The sequence below is a fragment of the Raphanus sativus genome, chromosome 6, assembly GCF_000801105.2.
Source record: "Raphanus sativus cultivar WK10039 chromosome 6, ASM80110v3, whole genome shotgun sequence".
Classification (NCBI taxonomy): domain Eukaryota; kingdom Viridiplantae; phylum Streptophyta; class Magnoliopsida; order Brassicales; family Brassicaceae; genus Raphanus; species Raphanus sativus.
This window is the reverse complement of record NC_079516.1, coordinates 37,448,723-37,469,028: the sequence shown is the minus strand read 5'-3', so window position 1 is coordinate 37,469,028 and position 20,306 is coordinate 37,448,723. Positions and strand designations below refer to the sequence as shown.

The following is a 20,306-nucleotide window of genomic DNA, read 5'->3' as shown; positions in this document are numbered from 1 at the left end:
CGAGTGGTAGGTTCATGCAAAGAGATTGTCTTACACAATCACACTTAATTCTTTAGTGTGTTCTTTCCCTCTCTGCATTTTAGTTTAGTGTGGTGTGCTTAGATAGTATTTAGTCAGAGTTCATGTCATTTCACTTTGATAAATAAATCATTTCTTCACTCATCTCCAATCATACATACAAGTACACAGACAAACCGCATTTTACATACATTACGCATACAAGCAACGATATATGATCTATTTACTTTCATCTTACACGTGGAGACTTACTATAAGAAGGCAAAGGCGATGCACCAGGAGTTATGTGCTGCATAGGCCGATCTTGACCAAATCTTACCGGAGATTTCTGCATACCAGAGCAATGACGAGCTCTTGGAGATTCCATTTGCGTGTGTTTATTACCTCCAGGTTTAGCAGCGGATTCCAGCTGCTCTAACGTGACTAAAACCTCTGACATTTTTGGCCTGAGCTTTGCATCAGGGTTTAAGCACTGCAACGCGAGGCCTGCAGCTGCGAGAGCTCCCTTTTGTGGATACTGGCCGCCTAGTTTTGTGTCCATTATGCGGAAAAGCTTTCGCTTATCGTCAAGGTAAGGTTTAGCCCAGTCCACAAGACTATATTCAACTCCTCCATTTGAGTTTTCCATGGCACGTCTTCCTGATATGAGTTCCAGTAGTACCACACCAAAGCTGTACACATCACTCTTTGCCGTTAATCTACCTGCAGTACAGTAGATTGAAAGATTGTCTAAGAAACAAAAACACTCTAAAGGTCAACAGATTTTTGGTTAATGTCAAAGATAAAGCTTTTCAAGATTTAGAAGTCAAAGATTTTGAAAAACTTGTTGAAGTGTTCTCACACTGAAACTGATAAAACCTGTTTTTAAACTATAGATTGGTTTCATGGTTTAATCTACAAGAACAAACCTGTGGCTATATATTCAGGAGCTGCATATCCTTGAGTACCCATAACCTTTGTGGTCACATGTGTGTTATCACCAGTAGGACCTGCTTTAGCCAAACCGAAATCTGAAAGCTTAGCATTGAACTCCTGCAATATTTATATGACCAACATTAATTCAAACAGTTAAAAGTCTAAGTAAATCACTAAAATGTATTTGAAGAGAGTCAGTTTGAGTTTATTACAGCGTCGAGTAGAATGTTAGCAGCTTTAAAGTCTCTATATATCACTTGTGACTTTGCTTCATGTAGAAAATTAAGCCCTTTAGCTGCACCTACTGCCACTTTCATCCTTATCGCCCATGTAAGTGGCTGTGCACCACCTGCCATAATCATTGGCCCAACGGATTATTAAATACAATGCTTCAAAATAAAAGTTATGATATATTTTTTTTTACTAAAGAAAACATACGTCTAAAAAGATGATTCTCCAAGCTTCCTTTAGGCATGAACTCATATACAAGGAGCCGGTTCTCGCCTTCTAGGCAATAACCAACTAGTAATACAAGATTTGGGTGACTAAGTTGACCAAGATAGTTCACTTCAGTCTGTTAAAATAAGAAGAAGCAAAATCTCAATGTTAGCAACAACTAAACCCACACACATCAAATCACAAGAAGGGCAAAAAGTAACCAGGGCTTACCAACCACTCTTTATGACCTTGGAAACCTTCAGGCTTAAGCTTCTTAACAGCAACAACGATACCAGAACCAGGTCGTGAAGCAGTGAGAGTTGTTTCATCAATCCATCCTTTGAATACACAGCCGAAACCTCCTTCGCCCAGTAGACTATCAGGACGGAAGTTCTTAGTTGCGTTCTTTAGTTCGTTGAAAGAGAAAGCTTTTAGATTCGGAGATGAAAGTATCTCTCCTTCTGTTCTTGGCTGCGTTTGTAATGATGATCCTAAACTACTGCTTCCTGTGCTGTAAGAGCTTGTGCTTCTTCCTGAAGGACCCGTTGAACGGCTTGTGTTGCTAGAGACTTTCGACGCGGACGAACCTATCGAGCATAGGAAACTCTCATTAATTTGCTAAAAACATCAATATCAAGATCCCTATTTGGAGACCAGAACAAATCTTCAAGAAACTTTTAACATGTGACACAAGTTAAGCGATAAAGGCTTGAGAGAGGGTAACTATTTACCAGAATTAGCATGTGGACTATGGTTGCTGCTATCCACCTTAGCTGATGAATCTAAGCAATTACCCATTTCAGATAAAAAAAAGCAACTTGAAGACAGACAAAGCTTGTGGAACAAGGACACAGATGATCAGGACAAGAACAGAGTACAGTAAGTTTCGGCGAATAGATACGTCAAACAGAATGAAAATATCAACAAGAAGAAGTCTAGAGGAAGGACGAAGGAAGGTGAAGAAGAACAGAGAGGTTCAGAAGCAAAAACAAATAAATAATAATAGTATTACAAAGTCGTCGTGTGCTTTTGTTTTCTACTCATGATAACTTATTTGAAAAGACAAGACTACCCTTGAGTCCATATTGACGTCAGTTTTCGTCTGGAAATGACAATAGTGTCCGTGGTCCCAGTACGTGTCTAACGCCATCGGACAGGACACTTCTGGAAACTCGAGTTAGACCCGGCTGCGTCATGCTCACGTTTGATTATTGACTGTACGTAAAAAACTTTTGAATGATATTTTGTTTTCAGTAACTGAGTGGTGATTAATTAGTACAAGAATGAAAGAAGGTGGTGGACGAAAAAGTCGTGTTCCCATCTCAGTGTCTGCCTTTTCTTGCTTGCTAATGGGAGAAAGATGAATATTTTAAAATTTTTAGATAATTAAATACATTAATTGAATATATAAATATAAAATAAATTCATAAGCTAAAAAAGATTTTAAACAATTATTCAAAATAATTCTTAGCTTTCTATCATTTATTTTCGCTTTACTAGAAATTATATACTAATACTACACAACACAACTGAGACGTGATTTCAAAGTGGTTTGTTTGTATTTTTGTTTCCAATTCAGTTTCAAGTTCAAAATATAGATGAAATGAAACCAGATTTTTATTTACAATGTTTGTTTTTCTTCCCATCTTTCAATATCCCCTTTTAGTTTCTTTTTCCCATGTTTTACTTTTTGTAACTAAAATTTTCCCCATATTTGTCTTTTAAATGTTATGGCATATTTTGGATGGCTCAAGTTATAGCTGACTCGTTAAAACGTGTACTAGAATCAAGTTTATACTTAAATGGCTTATTTTTCTGTCGAATACTTTTTATTAATATGAAAATATATAAGTTATGGAATAAAGAAACAAAAACGAAGGTCTTATTTTTATTTGACGTATATAAAAAATAATAAAAATTCCGGTTGTTGTTTTTCAACAAATATATGGTCTTCGTTGACGATCAAAATATTATTTATATTAAGGGACAGTAAAGGTGGTGGGGCTGGATCGCCCATTTCGTTGAAATCTTCTTGTCTATTTTGCTTTGCTGGATAATAACTTTGATGTTTCAGTCACGATCAATAATATGTGGGAATATTCTCTTACAATTAAAAATTGAATGTTTACGTTTTAAATTTTGGAGTTAATTTCCCAGGATCTGTACATTTTATGGTTTATAGGTTTTGTATCATTCGACCCCGAGATTGGAATAAAATGCATCCTTAAATGAAAAGAGGCATGCAGAAAACGGACATGCGAAAGCAAGAATATTGAAAATGAAAAATTGTGAGTTGGTGGTGAAGTTTTTTTTTTATGAATAATAGGAGATTTGAGGCTGGCGCTCGTAATCCGTCCAACCCCGAAACTATATTACGAAATATTAATATTAGTTATTTATCAAGGAAAAAAGAAATATTTATATTAGTTTTGTCTCAGTGTTCACTCAAATCGGGAACCTCGGAAATAATGGCAGAGTCTAAATTGTATTTTCGTGGTGAAGTGTTTAAGAACTAAAATAAGTTTATCATGAATTAAAAAGACTTCTTTTTTTTTGTAACAAATTAAAAAGACTTCTTGCCACAACAACAAAAAGGGATTTGGCAACAGTGACACATGCTACCAGAAGAAAATAAAGAAATGACCGAGAGATATATGGAAAGGTGAAGTCGTTTTCGTACAAGGTTAGGATGTGTTCTTCTATCATTTTTTTTTTTGGAACACTTGTTTGCTTGTTCGGAGTGCTCTCATTCTATACGGTTATGCAATGTTAAATTTATGATTTATAAAGTGTTAAAATATTTGTAGATCACTATTGTATTTATGTATCATCAAACCATGGCTAATAACTAAAAGCATTGTTTGTACCATATATAATATATAACTAATGTAAAGTGGTAAAAACCCCTTTCTCAGAAAAAAAGAAAAAAACTAATGGAAAGTGGTAGTCGACGTTTATGAATACTTCTCCTTCTTAAATATTATATCACATGATAAGAGCTGCATCCGTGAAATGAAAGAGCTGCATGGCACGTGTGGACAAAAAACAATTTGGCATCTTTTCAGAATTCTCTCAATAGAAGTAACTTTGTAAATTATAATAGAAAGAACTAGGATAATACCTGCGCAAATGAAATATTTATTAAAATTTTATATTTTTATATTGTAAAATCTGATTATTTCTACGAATCTTTACGGGTCTGGTTTGGTTTGGGTTGGATTGAAACTTTAGGGGTCTTGTTCGGATTCTTTAGCTCATGAGTTAATCTGCATATTTAAAAATGATACACTATCTTTGAGTTAAAAATTAATAAATTAATAAAAATATTTATATTATTTAGTTTCAAAAAAATTTGATCAGACGTGATGTTTGCCAAAAATAATAAACAAAGAGTGAAGATGATTACATTGGAGTCGATTAGAACCATCTCGATAGTGAGACCACCAGCAGCAGAGTATTGTCTCCACAAACGTATGATCTTAACTCTAATCTTCCACATCGATTTGAATGGTTTCAAATCACACACAACAGTAAGGGAAGCCATTTTTGTAGGATGTTAAGAACTCGACTGTTTTCCGAATGTTTGAGATGCAATAATATAGAGAGGTTGAAGGCTACTTATATAGGTAGCTAAACCTAACTATACCGTTCATATATGACACCAATGATAATTAATAACATATATTCTCACCTTGCCGTGCACTCAAAGTAATACATATATTACCATAACATATATATACACGATCAAATATATTACCATAACTCATATATCCACGATTAATTATGTAAACACGGCTTATTATTTTACTTGAAAAGGTCACACAATCATTTAATTAACCATGAAGACTCGATTATGCTGGTTTAATTCGATTTTGATTACTTATTGTCAGTTTCGGTTTAATTAAATTAATAATACCAATCGAAAAAATTATCAGTCGACATGAGAATGTTCTTACACGTACGTGCATGTGTAACAATAACATCAACTTCATCAAAAAGTCGAACCTCACAAAATGTATATCAGCAAGCAAGAAGAGTGTCATGACGAAGAACACCATTGTCTAAAAACGCCATTACTTGGTAGTCGACATTTCACTCTCACGTTTTGTAAGTATCATAAGTGGTCTCTCGAATAACACCCACACGATAAACGCACACCCACACAATAACACCCAGTCATTTAGTTTCTCTTCAAGCTTAGAGAATTAGATATTACTGATCCAAAGGTGGTCTCTTCTGTTCCTTGAAGAAAAATGTTCTCACGTCCGACATATAATATGATGGGATAGAAGAACACACACATAAGACCCGCGCCTTACAGACATTCATACGTTCGAGCTCACCAACAACACGTATTTCAGATCTTGGTACTTGCGAGCTCAGCAACAAAACGCAAGAGACTGACAATCCTCCTTCTCCATCGACGTAATGGCTCTCATGCCTCTGCATTGCTCCATTCGTAATGGCTCTGACGCCTCGTCCTTGCTCCATCCGTTAACCTTCTTCCTTGTGCAATTCATAATGCGTCTCATGCCTCGACCTCACCAACAAAACGTCTTTCAGAGCTTCATACTTTAGAGAACACCATTAGTGCAACGTAAGAGACTTACAATGCTCTTTCTCCACCGCTGTAATGGCTTTGATGCTCTGCATTGCTCCATTCGTAATAGCTGGCATGTCTCTCCCTTGCTCCATTTGTTAAATTTCTCCCCTCATCCATCCGTAATGGCTCTCATGCTCTGAAACACTCCATCCGTTAATATATTGCCATGCTCCATTCGTTAATATCACCCTCTGTTAACCTCACGTGAGTCACGACTCACATTGTTTTGTTCGTGTAATCAAAGTTTTTTTCTGTCCCGATGAACACATAATGTCAATGCAAATTAGGAAAGTAGTGCTCGATTTTTTGTGAGAAGCTCTACTTGCTTGACACGTTATCCCTTTCCTCTCAAACTCTCCTCAACCTTCCATATATAAATTTTACAATGTGAATGCATTTAATGCAAAATGCTTCTCTTTTAATAATAAGGGGATTACATTAATAGAAAGAATTACATTGTGACTATCTGAGACCAAGTTACTTGAATCCACCGGTATCACGAATTCTTTATACCTGCTCAATAGAAGAAAGCTTAAAAAAATAAGCTAACTATGCATGTGTGATTGATCAAAAAGAAAACCAGACTTATTTTTTTATTGATAAAAATAAGCTAACTAATGAAAAATTTGGTGGGTTGTAGACTTTTTTTTTTGTCGACAATGAGTGGGTTATAGACTAATAGTTACTCTTTTGATTCTTCAAACCAGACTTGTTTTTTCCAAATTAAGGACGATTATGTATGTTTATTTTACACAAATTCATTCCTTAACTATTCTCCTTCTGTATGACTTCTATTTCGTAAAATACTAAACTATAACCCGCACTATGCACCGAATTCTGTTATTTTTTTATGAAAATATAGTTAGTTGATGATTTACACTATTTTATAAGAAATTGAAGTTGTATTGATACTCTTATATGAATACCTCTGTATAAAGTTTCTATATTTATATCAAATCGTAAATAATCCTGCATGTTTATATGACATCTGTTTGGGCTTGCATTTTTAAAGTCCTATTATTGATTATTTTAACTTTTCTAAACTTATGAACATGACTTTTCCATCTAATGAAAAAAATATATAATGTAAAATTCATAGTATCAAATTTTATATAGAAAAGAAATCATTACGTTGCCAAAAAAGACATCATTTCAATAGACATTGGCAGTCTCGATTTCACTACCTGTTAACATAGGTCTTGGCCACTGAAATGATTAATTAACATATCTTTTAAGATATTTTTTGTCTATTCTAGCTTAATTAATACATTTCGAAAATTAAATTTTAACTAAAAAATCATGATAAATAATTAGTAAACTTAACTTTTAATATTCTTTGTCTTTTCCTATTTTAGATATATGTATGTTTGGAAATAATTATTAAAAATAGTTTTTAATAGTTAGCAAATAATATTGTTTTAAAATCTATAAAACTATTTTTAGTAATAACTAAAATAAAAGTCATCAAATAGAAAGATTTATTTATATATTATACAAATTTATTATGTTACATATATTTTTATATAAATAACAGTCCAATGTAAATTCGATATGATAAATGTTGAATTTTGTAAATATATAGCACTATATATTTAAAACATTATTTACAACAATTTTATTATACAATATCATAAAATTTTGATCTGTAAAAAATATATTTGTACGAGTATACGAGTTATATTCTAAAAATATAAATGATATGATTGATGGTTTAGAAGAAAAAATAAAACTACTCAGTATAAACTATTAACTTGTTGTGGTTAGAAATATTATGTAAACTGATAAATTTTAAAATATATATCACTTATATAAATAAATATTTATTTTTAAAAAGTAAAAACAAATATGGGCACGGATGCACAAGTAAGTATCTAGTTATAATTAATTAGTTTAATAACCTTCCATTCTAATTTTTAATGTTATTTTAAAACTGTAATTAGCTTCCTTTAACAGATTAGTTTCTTAAAATACATCATTAATAGACCATGTGAATATATGTTCTTTTACAGTTTTTCTTTACGTTGTTTAATGTTTACTGTCTGTAGTTTGGCTAATCAGAAGAAGGCCAAATATGGGTGCCATAAAACTCCTGAGGTTTTTCATAGAAACAAACGTCACGTAGTTCATATCTCTATCTCAGACATGGAATGCCAGTGTGTGACATGGATTTCATAAACGAATCCACGTCCCATGTCCAATGAAAAACGCCATGTCAGTTAATCCATCCAATAAAACAACAACACGTGGAACATCTACGTCTTTCTCGCGCCTCTTACACTGTTAATAACTTCCATTTCACTTCAGATCCATCTCATAAATTGATCTCCAAAAACTACTTCAAAACTCACATTCGAATCCTCGCCGGTGTAATAGTCGGAGAAAAACAGGCGATGGAATCTCACGGCACCGGTCTCCGGCGAGTTCTGTTGTTATCGTTCTGCGTCGCCGGGATCTGGGCTGCCTACATTTACCAAGGCGTTCTTCAGGAAACCCTGTAAGCAAAAATCTCTTTATCTCCCTAATCGAATCCGATCATCAAAGGCATATGCGTTTGTGATCCACAAAGTCACAAACTTTTGTGTGTTTCTTAATATAATAGGTCCACGAAGAGATTTGGGGAAGATGAGAAGAGATTCGAGCATCTTGCGTTTCTGAACTTGGCTCAGAATGTGGTCTGCTTGGTTTGGTCTTTTATAAGTGAGTACTCTTCCTTTTTTTTTAATCTGTATTGTTGTTTATATGAAGAAGCTGAAGTGATTTTTGTGTGTTTTGTGAGCAGTGATTAAGCTGTGGTCCAATGGAGGTAGTGGTGGAGCTCCATGGTGGACGTACTGGAGTGCTGGCATTACTAATACCATTGGTCCTGCCATGGGTATCGAAGCTCTCAAGTATATTAGTTATCCTGCTCAGGTAACTTAGTCATAGTATTGTTGTAAGCAACACTGTTCGTCTTTGTTTTTTGTTGATACTTCGGCTAGTTAGTTTTAACCAGTGTTCTAAAAATCGGTTTAGGCGTTCAAAAAATCGGGCCCTAACCACAGCTAGTGGTAGTGGTAGTATAAGGGGATTGGTTCCCTTGTGCCCTAGGATTAAACTTCCATTTTTAACCAAAAATAAATAAAAACTCATAGCAAAGAGATCTTGTTGATTTGGATTCTGTTTTTTTTTTTGCTGCAGGTCCTGGCAAAGTCTTCTAAAATGATTCCAGGTGAAGTGACTATTTAGGGAGATAACTCGTTACTATTTTCTCTCATGTTTTTTTTTTTATAAATCAAGATTTTCTTGTATTTCTTATCTTATACTTTTTTTCCCTTTCATGTAGTCATGTTGATGGGGTCCTTAGTTTATGGCATAAGATACACTTTGCCTGAGTATCTTTGCACCTTTCTTGTTGCCGGAGGAGTGTCCATGTTTGCCCTTCTTAAGGTAAACAAATCTGCTGCATTCATTAACATTTTGTTATCTATGGAAACATTAGTAAACGGTATTAAAATCTGGTTTCAGACTAGCTCAAAGACCATCAGCAAGCTAGCAAATCCAAATGCTCCTCTTGGTTACGGCCTCTGCTTCTTGAACCTCGCCTTTGACGGGTTCACAAACGCCACCCAAGATTCTATTACCGCAAGGTACCCGAAAACCAGCGCGTGGGACATAATGCTGGGAATGAACTTATGGGGAACCATATACAACATGGTCTACATGTTTGGTCTGCCACACGGGAGCGGATTCGAAGCTGTGCAGTTCTGCAAGCAACACCCTGAGGCAGCATGGGACATTCTCATGTACTGTCTGTGCGGTGCGGTGGGACAAAACTTCATCTTCTTGACGATAAGCAGATTCGGGTCTCTAGCTAACACGACCATAACGACAACGAGGAAGTTTGTAAGCATCGTGGTGTCTTCAGTTCTGAGCGGGAATCCGTTGTCGTCCAAACAGTGGGGATGTGTGTCGATGGTGTTTGGTGGTTTGTCTTACCAAATTTACTTGAAATGGAGGAAGCTGCAGAGAACGCAGAAGAAGAAAAAGACTTGATTGAAGCTGAGAATGGGGGCGCAGCAGAATCTATAATTCTTGTTTTTGATTTGGGAAATGTTTTACTTTCACCAGATAATGTCTGAAACGTAGATGGAAGAAAAGCTTAGCAAAAATGTAGACTAATGCACTTAGAAGAAACTTATATATATCAAGCCAAAGTCAAATCATATTTCCTTCCATTCAAGTGTACGTCTTTACATTCTGAAAGAAATACAATATCCTACAAGGAAAAATGTGTCTTTTTTTCTTTAATGTTGTGATATAGGGACTGTCTGTACAAAGATAATAAAGAAAACATGATTATTGTACCGGAGAGTAGAGATACCACGCGGTCTGGTTTTACCCAAACCGGAGTCTGAAACCAAATTAGATAAATCTTAAATTCTACAGACCGAGAACATGAAGTAGATTACCGACGACGAAACCCTCTCAAATTATTGATAAAAATAATTCATTCTGCTGTGGATGAAATTCGTTGGGTGGTGAGATTGGGCGAAGAATCATCAAGTCACTGAAGATGGGAGAGAGAGTGGAGTTCTTCTTCTTCTTCTTCTTCTAGGTTTCTTTTTTTTTCCAGATTTGAAACCGAAACAGACAACAATGTTGTGTCGGAGATTGGTAATTGAGCCTCGTAGTATCCCTCTGAGTAGTGTTGGAGGTACTCTTACAACTCCTTTCCTTGGAAGAGCCTTTTCTGGAGGTGTCAGCAGCACCAGCAGTGATAGGAAGATGTCTTCTCGTTACAAAGAGAGATTGAGAGGTGGTCTCGTCAATATCAAGAAAGATGATGCTGTTGCTCTGTTTCAGTCCATGATTATGTCTCGTCCTCTTCCTACGGTCATTGATTTCAGTAGATTGTTTAGTGGTATTGCTAAAACAAAACAGTATGATCTCGTGTTGGATCTCTGCAAGCAGATGGAATCTAGTGGGGCTGCACATAACATCTACACTCTCAACATTATGATCAATTGCTTCTGCCGTCGCCGGAAACTTGGTTTTGCTTTTTCTGCTATGGGAAAGATGTTGAAACTTGGATATGAGCCTACCACAATCACATTCTCTACTTTGATTAATGGTTTATGTCTCAAGGGTCTAGTTTCCCACGCTGTGGAGTTAGTTGATCGTATGGTTGAAATGAAGGTTGTTCCAAATCTCATCATACTTAACACTCTTGTCAATGGTCTTTGTCTCCAAGGTAGAGTGTCTGAAGCAATGTCTTTGATAGATCGAATGATGGATAACGGATGTCACCCCGATCAGTTTACCTATGGTCCGGTTTTGAACAGAATGTGTAAGTCAGGTAACACTGCCTCGGCCTTGGATCTGCTCAGAAAGATCAAGCCTCACGTAGTCACATACAGCATGGTTATCGATAGTCTTTGCAAAGATGGGAGGCTCGAAGATGCACTCAGCCTTTTCAACGAAATGGACACCAAAGGAATCAAAGCAGATGTCATAACCTACAACTCTCTCATAGGAGGCTTCTGTAGTGTCGGTAGATGGGATGACGGAGCACAGTTGCTAAGGGATATGATTACAAGGGAAATCACCCCTAACGTTGTCACTTTCAATGCGTTGATTGATTGTTTTGTTAAAGAGGGAAAGCTTAACGAGGCTAAGGAATTGTACAATGAGATGATCACAAGAGGCACTGATCCTGATATCTTTACATATAATTCTTTGGTATATGGATTGTGCATGGAGAAGCGCTTAGATGAAGCCAACCAGATGCTGGATCTTATGGTTAGCAAGGGATGCGATCCTGATGTCGTGACTTATAATATCCTTATAAATGGATATTGTAAGGCTAAACTGGCTGATGAAGGTATGGGACTCTTCCGCAAAATGTCTCTTAGAGGAGTAGTTGTAAATACAGTCACTTATAACACTCTCATCCAAGGCTTTTGTCAATCGCGAAAACTTAGTGTCGCCAAGGAACTCTTCCAGGAGATGGTTTCTCAAGGTGTTCATCCTAATATTGTGACCTACAAAATTTTGCTGGATGGGTTGTGTGACAATGGAGAAGTAGAAGAGGCTTTGGGAATACTTGATAAAATGCACAAGAGTAAGACCGAACTTGATATTGGTATCTATAATATCATCATTCACGGGATGTGCAATGCAAATAAGGTCGATGATGCTTGGGATCTATTCTGCAGCCTCCCTCTTAGAGGAGTGAAGCTTGATGTCAAAACATACAATATAATGATTGGGGGATTATGTAAGAAAGGCTCGCTGTCTGAAGCGGGTCTATTGTTTAGGATGATGGGAGAGGATGGGATTGCGCCAGATAGTGGTACGTACAACACTCTTATCAGGACACATCTCCGAGATAGTGACTCAGAGACATCAGCTAAACTTATAGAAGAAATGAAGAGTTGTGGGTTCTCAGCAGATGCTTCCACGATAAAGATTGTTATGGATATGTTATCGGATGGTAGAATGAAGAAAAGCTTTCTGGATACGCTTTCTTAGAATGTTTGGACCTTAGTTTGCAAGAGACAAAGTTCTGGTTAGTGTGTTTTATTAGTTGAGAGTTGAAACTACATTTGTTTGTGTACACTGTGGGGATGTGTGTCGTTGGTGTTTGGTGGGTTGTCTTACCAAATTTACTTGAAATGGAGGAAGCTGCAGAGAACGCAGAAGAAGAAAAGACTTGATTGAAGCTGAGAATGGGGGCGCAGCAGAATCTATAATTCTTGTTTTTGGTTTGGGAAACGTTTTACTTTCACCATATAAGGTCTGAAACGTAGAGGGAAGAAAAACTTAGCAAATGTAGTACTAATGCGCTAGAAGAAACTTATATATATATAAGCCCAGTTACAAAAAAAAAAAAAAAAAAGAAACTTATATATATATATATATATCCTTCCACTCATGTGTTTGTATGTCTTTACATTCTGAAATACAATATCCTAAAAGAAAATACAATATCCTAGAAGGAAAAATGTTTTTTTTTTATGTATACTAGGGTAAACCCGCCCGTAGGGCGGGATGAAAGTTAAAAATTAATTTGAGTAAATATTTAATGTAATTTTTATTATTTAAAAATATACATATTAGTTAATTTTTTATTATTTAATATAAATATTCACATGAGGTTCATGAAAAACTACGGGAGGATAGCGCATAGTTCGATAAGGATATTGAAAAAGTCGAACCACAGTTCACTTAACTTTAAACTTGAAAACGAATTTAAATTACTTCTCCTAATGCCATTTCTAACGGACCTTAATGGGCTTTAACCGAATCCAGTAGACTTGAATCTCGACTCTCATCGCAATCTGCGTGATTTTTAACTGCTTGCGTTGATTCTCTTTTTCTGTTTTTTTTTTTTTTTGGCATCGCGTTGATTCTATGTAATAACACTCACCCTTAAATATAACTATTGTCTGTATTTGTCCATTACTCTACTGAGAATCATTTAATGTGACAATCATATTCTATCAGTGTAATAATTTGATCGTACACTAAATGGCCGGATAAACGAAAGCCCATTAAGCTAAAAAAAATTCATCTCTAACACATTCCTCTTACGCTTAAGCAACGCCGTAACGGCTTCTCTATACATACTACAACTGCCGAACGCCTCCATCGCCTGCTCAGCATCCTCGCCATCATCAGCACAACTCGGCCTCACGACCACGAGCGTCGCGGCTTTCACCGACGGCGCGTGTCTTATACTCATCCTCACGCTAGCAACCGCCGTGCATCCACACGATCCTTTCTCGTCCACATGCGCCTCCGTCTCTCTGCGCTCCTTCATCCCCGCCGCGTCCATCGCCACCCTTCTCCGTCTCCGTCGCGCACCGCCAACTTCTCCATCTCCTTGCGCTCCTTCACCAGATCTTTCATCCGGTAGTGGCGCGTGGAGACCGCCATCAACGCGCGGATCGTCCACACCACGTGCGTCTTTATACCGGAGACGAACTCTGAATCGGTCTCCCCGTCATCGCCGTCGATTGCTGAAGCGTTGTTGACCGTCGCCGAACGGAACGCGACGACGACGCAGCTCTTGAGACTCTCCCCGAATTTCGTCTTCCATTTTACGACGGCGCCTTTCTCGAGCTTGACGTCTCCGCCGTGTAGCTCCACCTCCAGGTTTCGGATCCGGTTAAATCCGGAGAGAATCTGAGCCGGAGTCGGTGTTTTGATCGGTTTAGCGGGTCTGGAAAAGATTGGGATAGATTTGAACAGTGAACGGGAGAAGCAAGCTTAGGGAATAAGACAGAGGTGCGATTTCTTTTTTTTTGTTTGCAGCAAATTAGGGTTACAGATGTGCAACCTCTTAATCGGGCCGAAAACAAACACCAACACAGCTTAGTGAAGCCCATACGCACAACATAATGTAAAGCCCACTACACCAAGGATTAAATGAAACGGCAAGATTACCTGCGTATTAGACACGTGTCGACCGTACGGAGCACGACTTTCCAGCCTGGATCCGACGTGGCAGCCTGTGAGGGATGAAACATTTTTTTATATATGTAGATTGTGTGATAGGGACTCTGTACAAAGATAATTGAAGAAAACAAAACAAGAAATCAAGGGTTAATACGCAGATAATGTATCCGACTGCAAAGCAAATAATTTTTTTTGTTTTAGAGACAAAGCAAATAATTTTGTTTTCTTTAGGACACACTGCTGCCTTCCGTCGTAGATGGCTTCCTTATGTGTTTAGTAAGAAAAGAAAAAGGAAATTTGAACCCGAGTATAATGCAGATTTTTGATAGTTTTCTTTGTTGTGGCTAAGACATGTCACCATTAACATTCTAGGCAGGGCCGTCTCAAACTTTAGACGGACCCTGTTCAAAATAAAAAAATAAGTTTTTTTAACAATCTAAAATAACTTTGATTTTTTTACAAAATATCAATATAACATAAAATAATTACATCAATTTATTATTTAATATCTAAATAATACCATTTTCTAGTTCTAATGCAAAATCATTGATCAAAACATTGAACATAATTATTTGGCATTTTTCAATGCAAAGTCATAGATCAAATCATCAAATTTGATCATTCTTCTAACTTTTTCAGTTATTTTTTTACGTTTATTATATGCATAATCAAAAATCATAATCTATAAATATAGTAGAGCTACAAAATCTGGACAGTAAACTATATACTCTTGATTAGACAAATCATTTTTTTTTCTTATCAACAGAAGTTGTAAGCTAATTTTCTTTTCTTTGTTTTTGCTATTTCTAATTAAAAAATGGTGAAAAAATATATTTTTATATCCATATTTATAATCACTAATTGATAATTGTTTCCTAAACATAACCAATTAGTATATTAACTTTATATACTACCACTGAATATTCAAACACACATTAACAACTATCTTTTACTTTCCAAAATATATAATTGATATAAATACTAATTACTTCCTAATTTATTGCATTTTTAGTTGGGTTATATAAACAAAAGAAAAAAATTGTAATTTACATTTATTGGTTGTAAATACGAAACCTAAATTCAAATATAGTTATTCTGATTTTTTTATAAAAATATGATTTTAAATTTATAACTATTACTAAAAAAAAAGAATTATGGATTCTCTAAAATTTTGGACCCTGTTCGATCGCTCCACTTACACGTGCTAAAAGACGGCCCTGATTCTAGGAAGCAACAAAGAAGGATGCAAATGCAGATCATGGCATGCCGGCTTCACAAAAAAAAACTTCCTGGCCGATTTGGCTGCAACACCTAAACTGAAACCTAAAGAAAAAGTGGGTGAAAAATCATGTCTCCGTGGAGACAAAACCACGGTTTAGGGACAATAAGAAAGATGGTTGGCTTTACAAACGATGGAGAAGGACACGTTTGCCAAGGGGGGTGGTTGTGAAGGATTAGAATTTGGACATGGAGATGTAGACTCTATCCCGAGTGTGTTTTTAGCAGGAAGCTCCTCTCCTGCAAAAGCAATTACTCTTTTAGAAACAATGTTTGTTCAAAGCTCTCAGTATTCTATGAAATATGAATGAATGACAAAGCTTATACTTTTTTCTGAGAACTTGTGGACTTGAGATGCTGTCTGCTAGTCCTGAATAGGCCAGCTAAAGTTTTTTGCCCCCTTGGGGACGTCACATCACACGTCCAGAGAAACTCCTCTCCACCTTCCTTTATGTTCTGTGTTCTGTCAGAGTATCATGCAATGATGGTTGTGTTCTGACACTAGGCTCATCCTAAACAAAATTTAAATAAATACTTTAGATTTTAAATTACATATTTATTTTGTTATGATATTAAAAATACATATCCAAAATTTAAATAAATACTTTAAATAATCAATTCTATATATTAAATAGATATATTAGAACTTATCGGATATAACCCGAATCCGAACAATATAATGGTTATTTTATGGGTTTTAAAATGTAATACAAACTAGAATTGAAACTATTGTATTATATCTGAATATGATTCGTACTTATAAATTTACGAAGATAAGACCTAAGATATAAAACAGATTAAAACCGAAATCCGAAATACCTGACCTGAACTCCAACGGATATCCGAACGCCTAGACATGGACGGATGCACAGCCAGCGAAGCGGTACATGGTCACATACCCCCCATCTGATTCTTAATTTTCCTATAGTAATTAGTATCTTATTATAAAAATTTGATCCTCAAAATTGCTAATTGACATAAATATGATACATGGCAATTATTTATTTAAGATTATGATATATTTAAAATAACAATTTTCCTTTAAAGAGAACTTAAACCAAAATAATATTAAAAGTTAGTTTTCCATTTCTAAAGAACTCTTAAAAAAAAAAACCTGTAAAAGAAAAATGGAGATATCAACTCGTTAACAAACCAAACCAGAGGCTCGTTGGCGCATTTAGTCGAACAAGTTGTGGGCGATTCTCCTGAAGTTGATAATTTTAAAAGCGATGTCGTTTTTCTTAGTCGACAATACATTACAAAAAAAACAAATTGAAATCGCATAGACAAAGACAAAGACGAGACACGAAATTGTTACCTAACGGGTCTTCTTCGTTTTGTACTCTCTCTCTCCCACAAAGATTTTCAGAACTCATTCACTCACTCAGAGTGTGCCCTAGGAAGAAGATTCATCTGAAGCAGGGATGATGATGATGAGACGGAGTCGTATTTCTACTTTCAGATTGGTTCGTCCCCGTTCGCCTGAGACAGGCACTCTGAGAAATGCTTTCGTCCAAATCCCATACGAGTTCTTCTGCGAGCGAGGCTTTTCTGGTGGTGTCAAGAGCAGCGATAGAAAGATCTCTTCTTACAAAGAGAGATTGAGAAGTGGGATTGTCGGTATCAAGAAAGATGATGCTGTTGCTCTCTTCCAGTCCATGATTCGGTCTCGTCCTCTCCCTACGGTCATAGATTTCAGTAGATTGCTTAGTGGTATTGCTAAAACAAAACAGTATAATCTCGTTTTAGCTCTCTGCAAGCAGATGGAATCTAGTGGGGTTGCACATAACATCTACACCCTGAGTATTGTGATCAATTGCTTCTGTCGTCTCCAAAAACTCGGTTTTGCTTTTTCTGTTATGGGAAAGATGTTGAAACTTGGGTATGAGCCCGACACAATCACATTCTCTACTTTGATTAACGGTTTATGTCTCCAAGGTCGAGTTTCCCAAGCTGTGGAGTTAGTTGATCGTATGGTTGAAATGAAGGTTGTTCCAAATCTCATCATACTTAACACTCTTGTCAATGGCCTTTCTCTCCAAGGTGGACTGTCTGAAGCAATGGCTTTGATAGATCGTATGATGGCTAATGGATGTCATCCCGATCAGTTTACCTATGGTCCGGTCATGAACAGAATGTGTAAGTCTGGAAACACTGCCTTGGCTTTGGATCTGCATAGAAAGGTCAAGCCTCACGTAGTCACATACAACATCATCATCGATAGTCTTTGCAAAGATGGGAGTCTCGAAGATGCACTCAGCCTTTTCAATGATATGGAAACTAAAGGATTCAAAGCAGATGTATTTACCTACACCTCTCTCATTGGAGGCTTGTGTAACGCTGGAAGATGGGATGATGGTGCACAGTTGCTAAGAGATATGATTAAAAGGGAAATCACCCCTAACGTTGTCACTTTCAATGCGTTGATTGATTGTTTTGTGAAAGAGGGAAAGCTTAACGAGGCTAAGGAATTGTACAATGAGATGATCACAAGAGGCATTGATCCTGATATCTTTACATATACTTCTTTGATATATGGGCTGTGCAATGAAAAGCGCTTAGATGAAGCCAACCAGATGCTGGATCTTATGGTTAGCAAGGGATGCGATCCTGACATCGTAACGTTTACTACCCTTATAAATGGATACTGTAAGGCTAAACGTGTTGATGATGGTATGAGACTTTTCCGCAAAATGTCTCGAAGAGGAGTGGTTGCTGATACAGTCACTTATAGCACTCTCATCCAAGGCTTTTGTCAATCTGGACAACTTGATGTTGCCAAGGAACTTTTCCAGGAGATGGTTTCTGAAGGTGTTCATCCAAATATCATGACTTACGGTATTTTGCTGGATGGGTTGTGTGACAATGGAGAACTAGAAGAGGCATTGGGAATACTTGATAAAATGCACAATTGTAAGACCGAACTTGATATTGGTATATATACCATCATCATTCACGGGATGTGCAATGCTAGTAAGGTCGACGATGCTTGGGATTTATTCTGCAGCCTACCTTCGAAAGGAGTGAAGCCTGACGTCAAAACATATACTATTATGATTGGAGGATTATGTAAGAAAGGATCGCTGTCTGAAGCGGGTCTATTGTTTAGGATGATGGAAGAAGATGGGATTGCGCCAGATAGTGGTACGTACAACACTCTTATCAGGGCACATCTCCGAGATGGAGACTTAGCGACATCAGCTAAACTTATAGAAGAAATGAAGAGTTGTGGGTTCTCAGCAGATGCTTCCACGATAAAGATTGTTCTGGATATGTTATCGGATGGTAGAATGAAGAAAAGCTTTCTGGATATGCTTTCTTAGAATGTTTGGACCTTAGTTTGCAAGAGACAAAGTTCTGGTTAGTGTGTTTTATTAGTTGAAAGTTGAAACTAAATTTGTTTGTGTACATCTAAACAGAGCTTGATCATGCTTTCAGTCTTGTCCTCTTTTTTTTTTGTCGATTCAAATGTTTCGCTTCTGATTCAGGCTGATGTTTTCAGTTTACCGAATGTGTATCAAGTGCATGCAATCTTCACTTGGGAAAAACATGGACTATAAGTGGTGTAGAATGAGACACAAAACCCATAGACAGAAATTTCATGAAACCTCATTAGTGGAGGCATATGCCGATATAAAGCATCATACAGTATATAAAATTATAAATGTTGTTTGTTGTAAAGAATCGCATTAACACATCCAACAACAAACAAACAAAAAAAGAAGCCAAAGCCACGAATTAAACCTGAATTTGTAAGTGTTGTAAAGATGGCTTCCTTATGTGCTCACTAAGAAAAGAAAGAAAAAAGGAAATCTGAATCTGAGTTTATTCATTGAGAGCTTTCTTTGTTGGGGCTAAGACATGTTACCATTAACATTCTAGGAACCAACAAGGAAATGGTTAGAAACATTCGAGGAAGGAATGCAGAATCATGGCATGCCGGCTTCACAAAAACTTTCAGGCCGATACGGCTCCTTATGCTCTGACTGAGTATCAGGCAATGATGGTTGATCCTGAACTAGACTCGGAGCTCGCTGGTGAGTTATAGAGCTCATGTTGCCTATCAAATGAAGAGGTTATACAATCAAAACCTTAGGATCAACACAAACTTACAGTGGTGACTGAAAGCTATTTTATTGCCATGTAATTATATACTGAAACTGCAGATGCGGCAAAAGGGCTATATAGCCGTAACTTATATAATGAAACACAAGACCTAGATGATAGAGAACAGTCATCTAAGCATTTTATTGCCATGTAATTACATGAACTAGTTTAGGCTCAAAAGGTACATAAAACTGGAAACACTAAAACCAGAGGCTGGATAACCTTTTTGAGAAAACCAACAGATAGCAAGGCTTTGATAGCAAAAAACAGATAGAAAAACATCCTCTTGTCTATGATTCCTTATTGGTCTTAAGTAGCAGTAGAATTCAAGATTGATAAGTAAACCAAAATTCCAGGACAAAACAAAAAAGCCAGAGCACAAACCTGAGAGAATCAGCAGCGTCAATGATGTCTCCTATATATACATCATTTGGAAGCATCTGAGGGAGAAAAGTAGTTTTTAATATTATTCACAAAAAGGAACAGGAACTAACAAAAAGTTCATTTA

General features: G+C 36.5%; 4 protein-coding genes and 1 pseudogene across 4 annotated transcripts; 3 read left to right on the top strand and 2 right to left on the bottom strand.

The window, feature by feature from the left end:
- Positions 1–134: 134 nt before the first annotated feature.
- On the bottom strand, positions 135–2,371 carry LOC108806233 (probable serine/threonine-protein kinase PBL2). Its single transcript, XM_018578286.2, has 6 exons — positions 2,103–2,371; positions 1,603–1,958; positions 1,372–1,507; positions 1,146–1,282; positions 927–1,050; positions 135–720 (listed from the first exon to the last, which is right to left on the bottom strand). The coding sequence occupies exons 1-6, from the start codon at positions 2,167–2,169 to the stop codon at positions 248–250; spliced, it is 1,293 nt and encodes a 430-aa protein (XP_018433788.1). The 5' UTR covers positions 2,170–2,371; the 3' UTR covers positions 135–247.
- A 5,916-nt stretch (positions 2,372–8,287) lies between these two features.
- Positions 8,288–10,188, top strand: LOC108812963 (UDP-galactose/UDP-glucose transporter 3). The gene is made up of 6 exons (XM_018585368.2): positions 8,288–8,468; positions 8,574–8,671; positions 8,754–8,884; positions 9,152–9,182; positions 9,297–9,400; positions 9,479–10,188. The coding sequence occupies exons 1-6, from the start codon at positions 8,365–8,367 to the stop codon at positions 10,004–10,006; spliced, it is 996 nt and encodes a 331-aa protein (XP_018440870.1). The 5' UTR covers positions 8,288–8,364; the 3' UTR covers positions 10,007–10,188.
- Positions 10,189–10,403: 215 nt separating this feature from the next.
- On the top strand, positions 10,404–12,823 carry LOC108812962 (pentatricopeptide repeat-containing protein At1g12300, mitochondrial). Its single transcript, XM_018585367.2, has one exon. The coding sequence runs from the start codon at positions 10,610–10,612 to the stop codon at positions 12,482–12,484; it is 1,875 nt and encodes a 624-aa protein (XP_018440869.1). The 5' UTR covers positions 10,404–10,609; the 3' UTR covers positions 12,485–12,823.
- A 606-nt stretch (positions 12,824–13,429) lies between these two features.
- On the bottom strand, positions 13,430–14,343 carry LOC108836709 (F-box protein AUF1-like; annotated as a pseudogene).
- A 2,542-nt stretch (positions 14,344–16,885) lies between these two features.
- On the top strand, positions 16,886–19,195 carry LOC108807249 (pentatricopeptide repeat-containing protein At1g12300, mitochondrial-like). Its single transcript, XM_018579510.2, has one exon. It carries the CDS (start codon positions 17,116–17,118, stop codon positions 19,012–19,014), a length of 1,899 nt encoding a protein of 632 aa, XP_018435012.1. The 5' UTR covers positions 16,886–17,115; the 3' UTR covers positions 19,015–19,195.
- Positions 19,196–20,306: the final 1,111 nt, after the last annotated feature.

Bases quoted from the DNA above. Each gene is read 5' to 3' on its own strand.
- LOC108806233 (XM_018578286.2), bottom strand. From the start codon at position 2,169: ATGGGTAATTGCTTAGATTCATCAGCTAAGGTGGATAGCAGCAACCAT. The intron at 1,959-2,102 runs GTAAATAGTTAC...TATGCTCGATAG, and splicing joins TAGTCCACATGCTAATTCTG to GTTCGTCCGCGTCGAAAGTC. The intron at 721-926 runs GTTTGTTCTTGT...ACTGTACTGCAG, and splicing joins TCCTGAATATATAGCCACAG to GTAGATTAACGGCAAAGAGT.
- LOC108812963 (XM_018585368.2), top strand. From the start codon at position 8,365: ATGGAATCTCACGGCACCGGTCTCCGGCGAGTTCTGTTGTTATCGTTC. The intron at 8,672-8,753 runs GTGAGTACTCTT...TTTTGTGAGCAG, and splicing joins CTTGGTTTGGTCTTTTATAA to TGATTAAGCTGTGGTCCAAT. The intron at 9,183-9,296 runs GTGAAGTGACTA...CCTTTCATGTAG, and splicing joins GTCTTCTAAAATGATTCCAG to TCATGTTGATGGGGTCCTTA.
- LOC108812962 (XM_018585367.2), top strand. From the start codon at position 10,610: ATGTTGTGTCGGAGATTGGTAATTGAGCCTCGTAGTATCCCTCTGAGT.
- LOC108807249 (XM_018579510.2), top strand. From the start codon at position 17,116: ATGATGATGATGAGACGGAGTCGTATTTCTACTTTCAGATTGGTTCGT.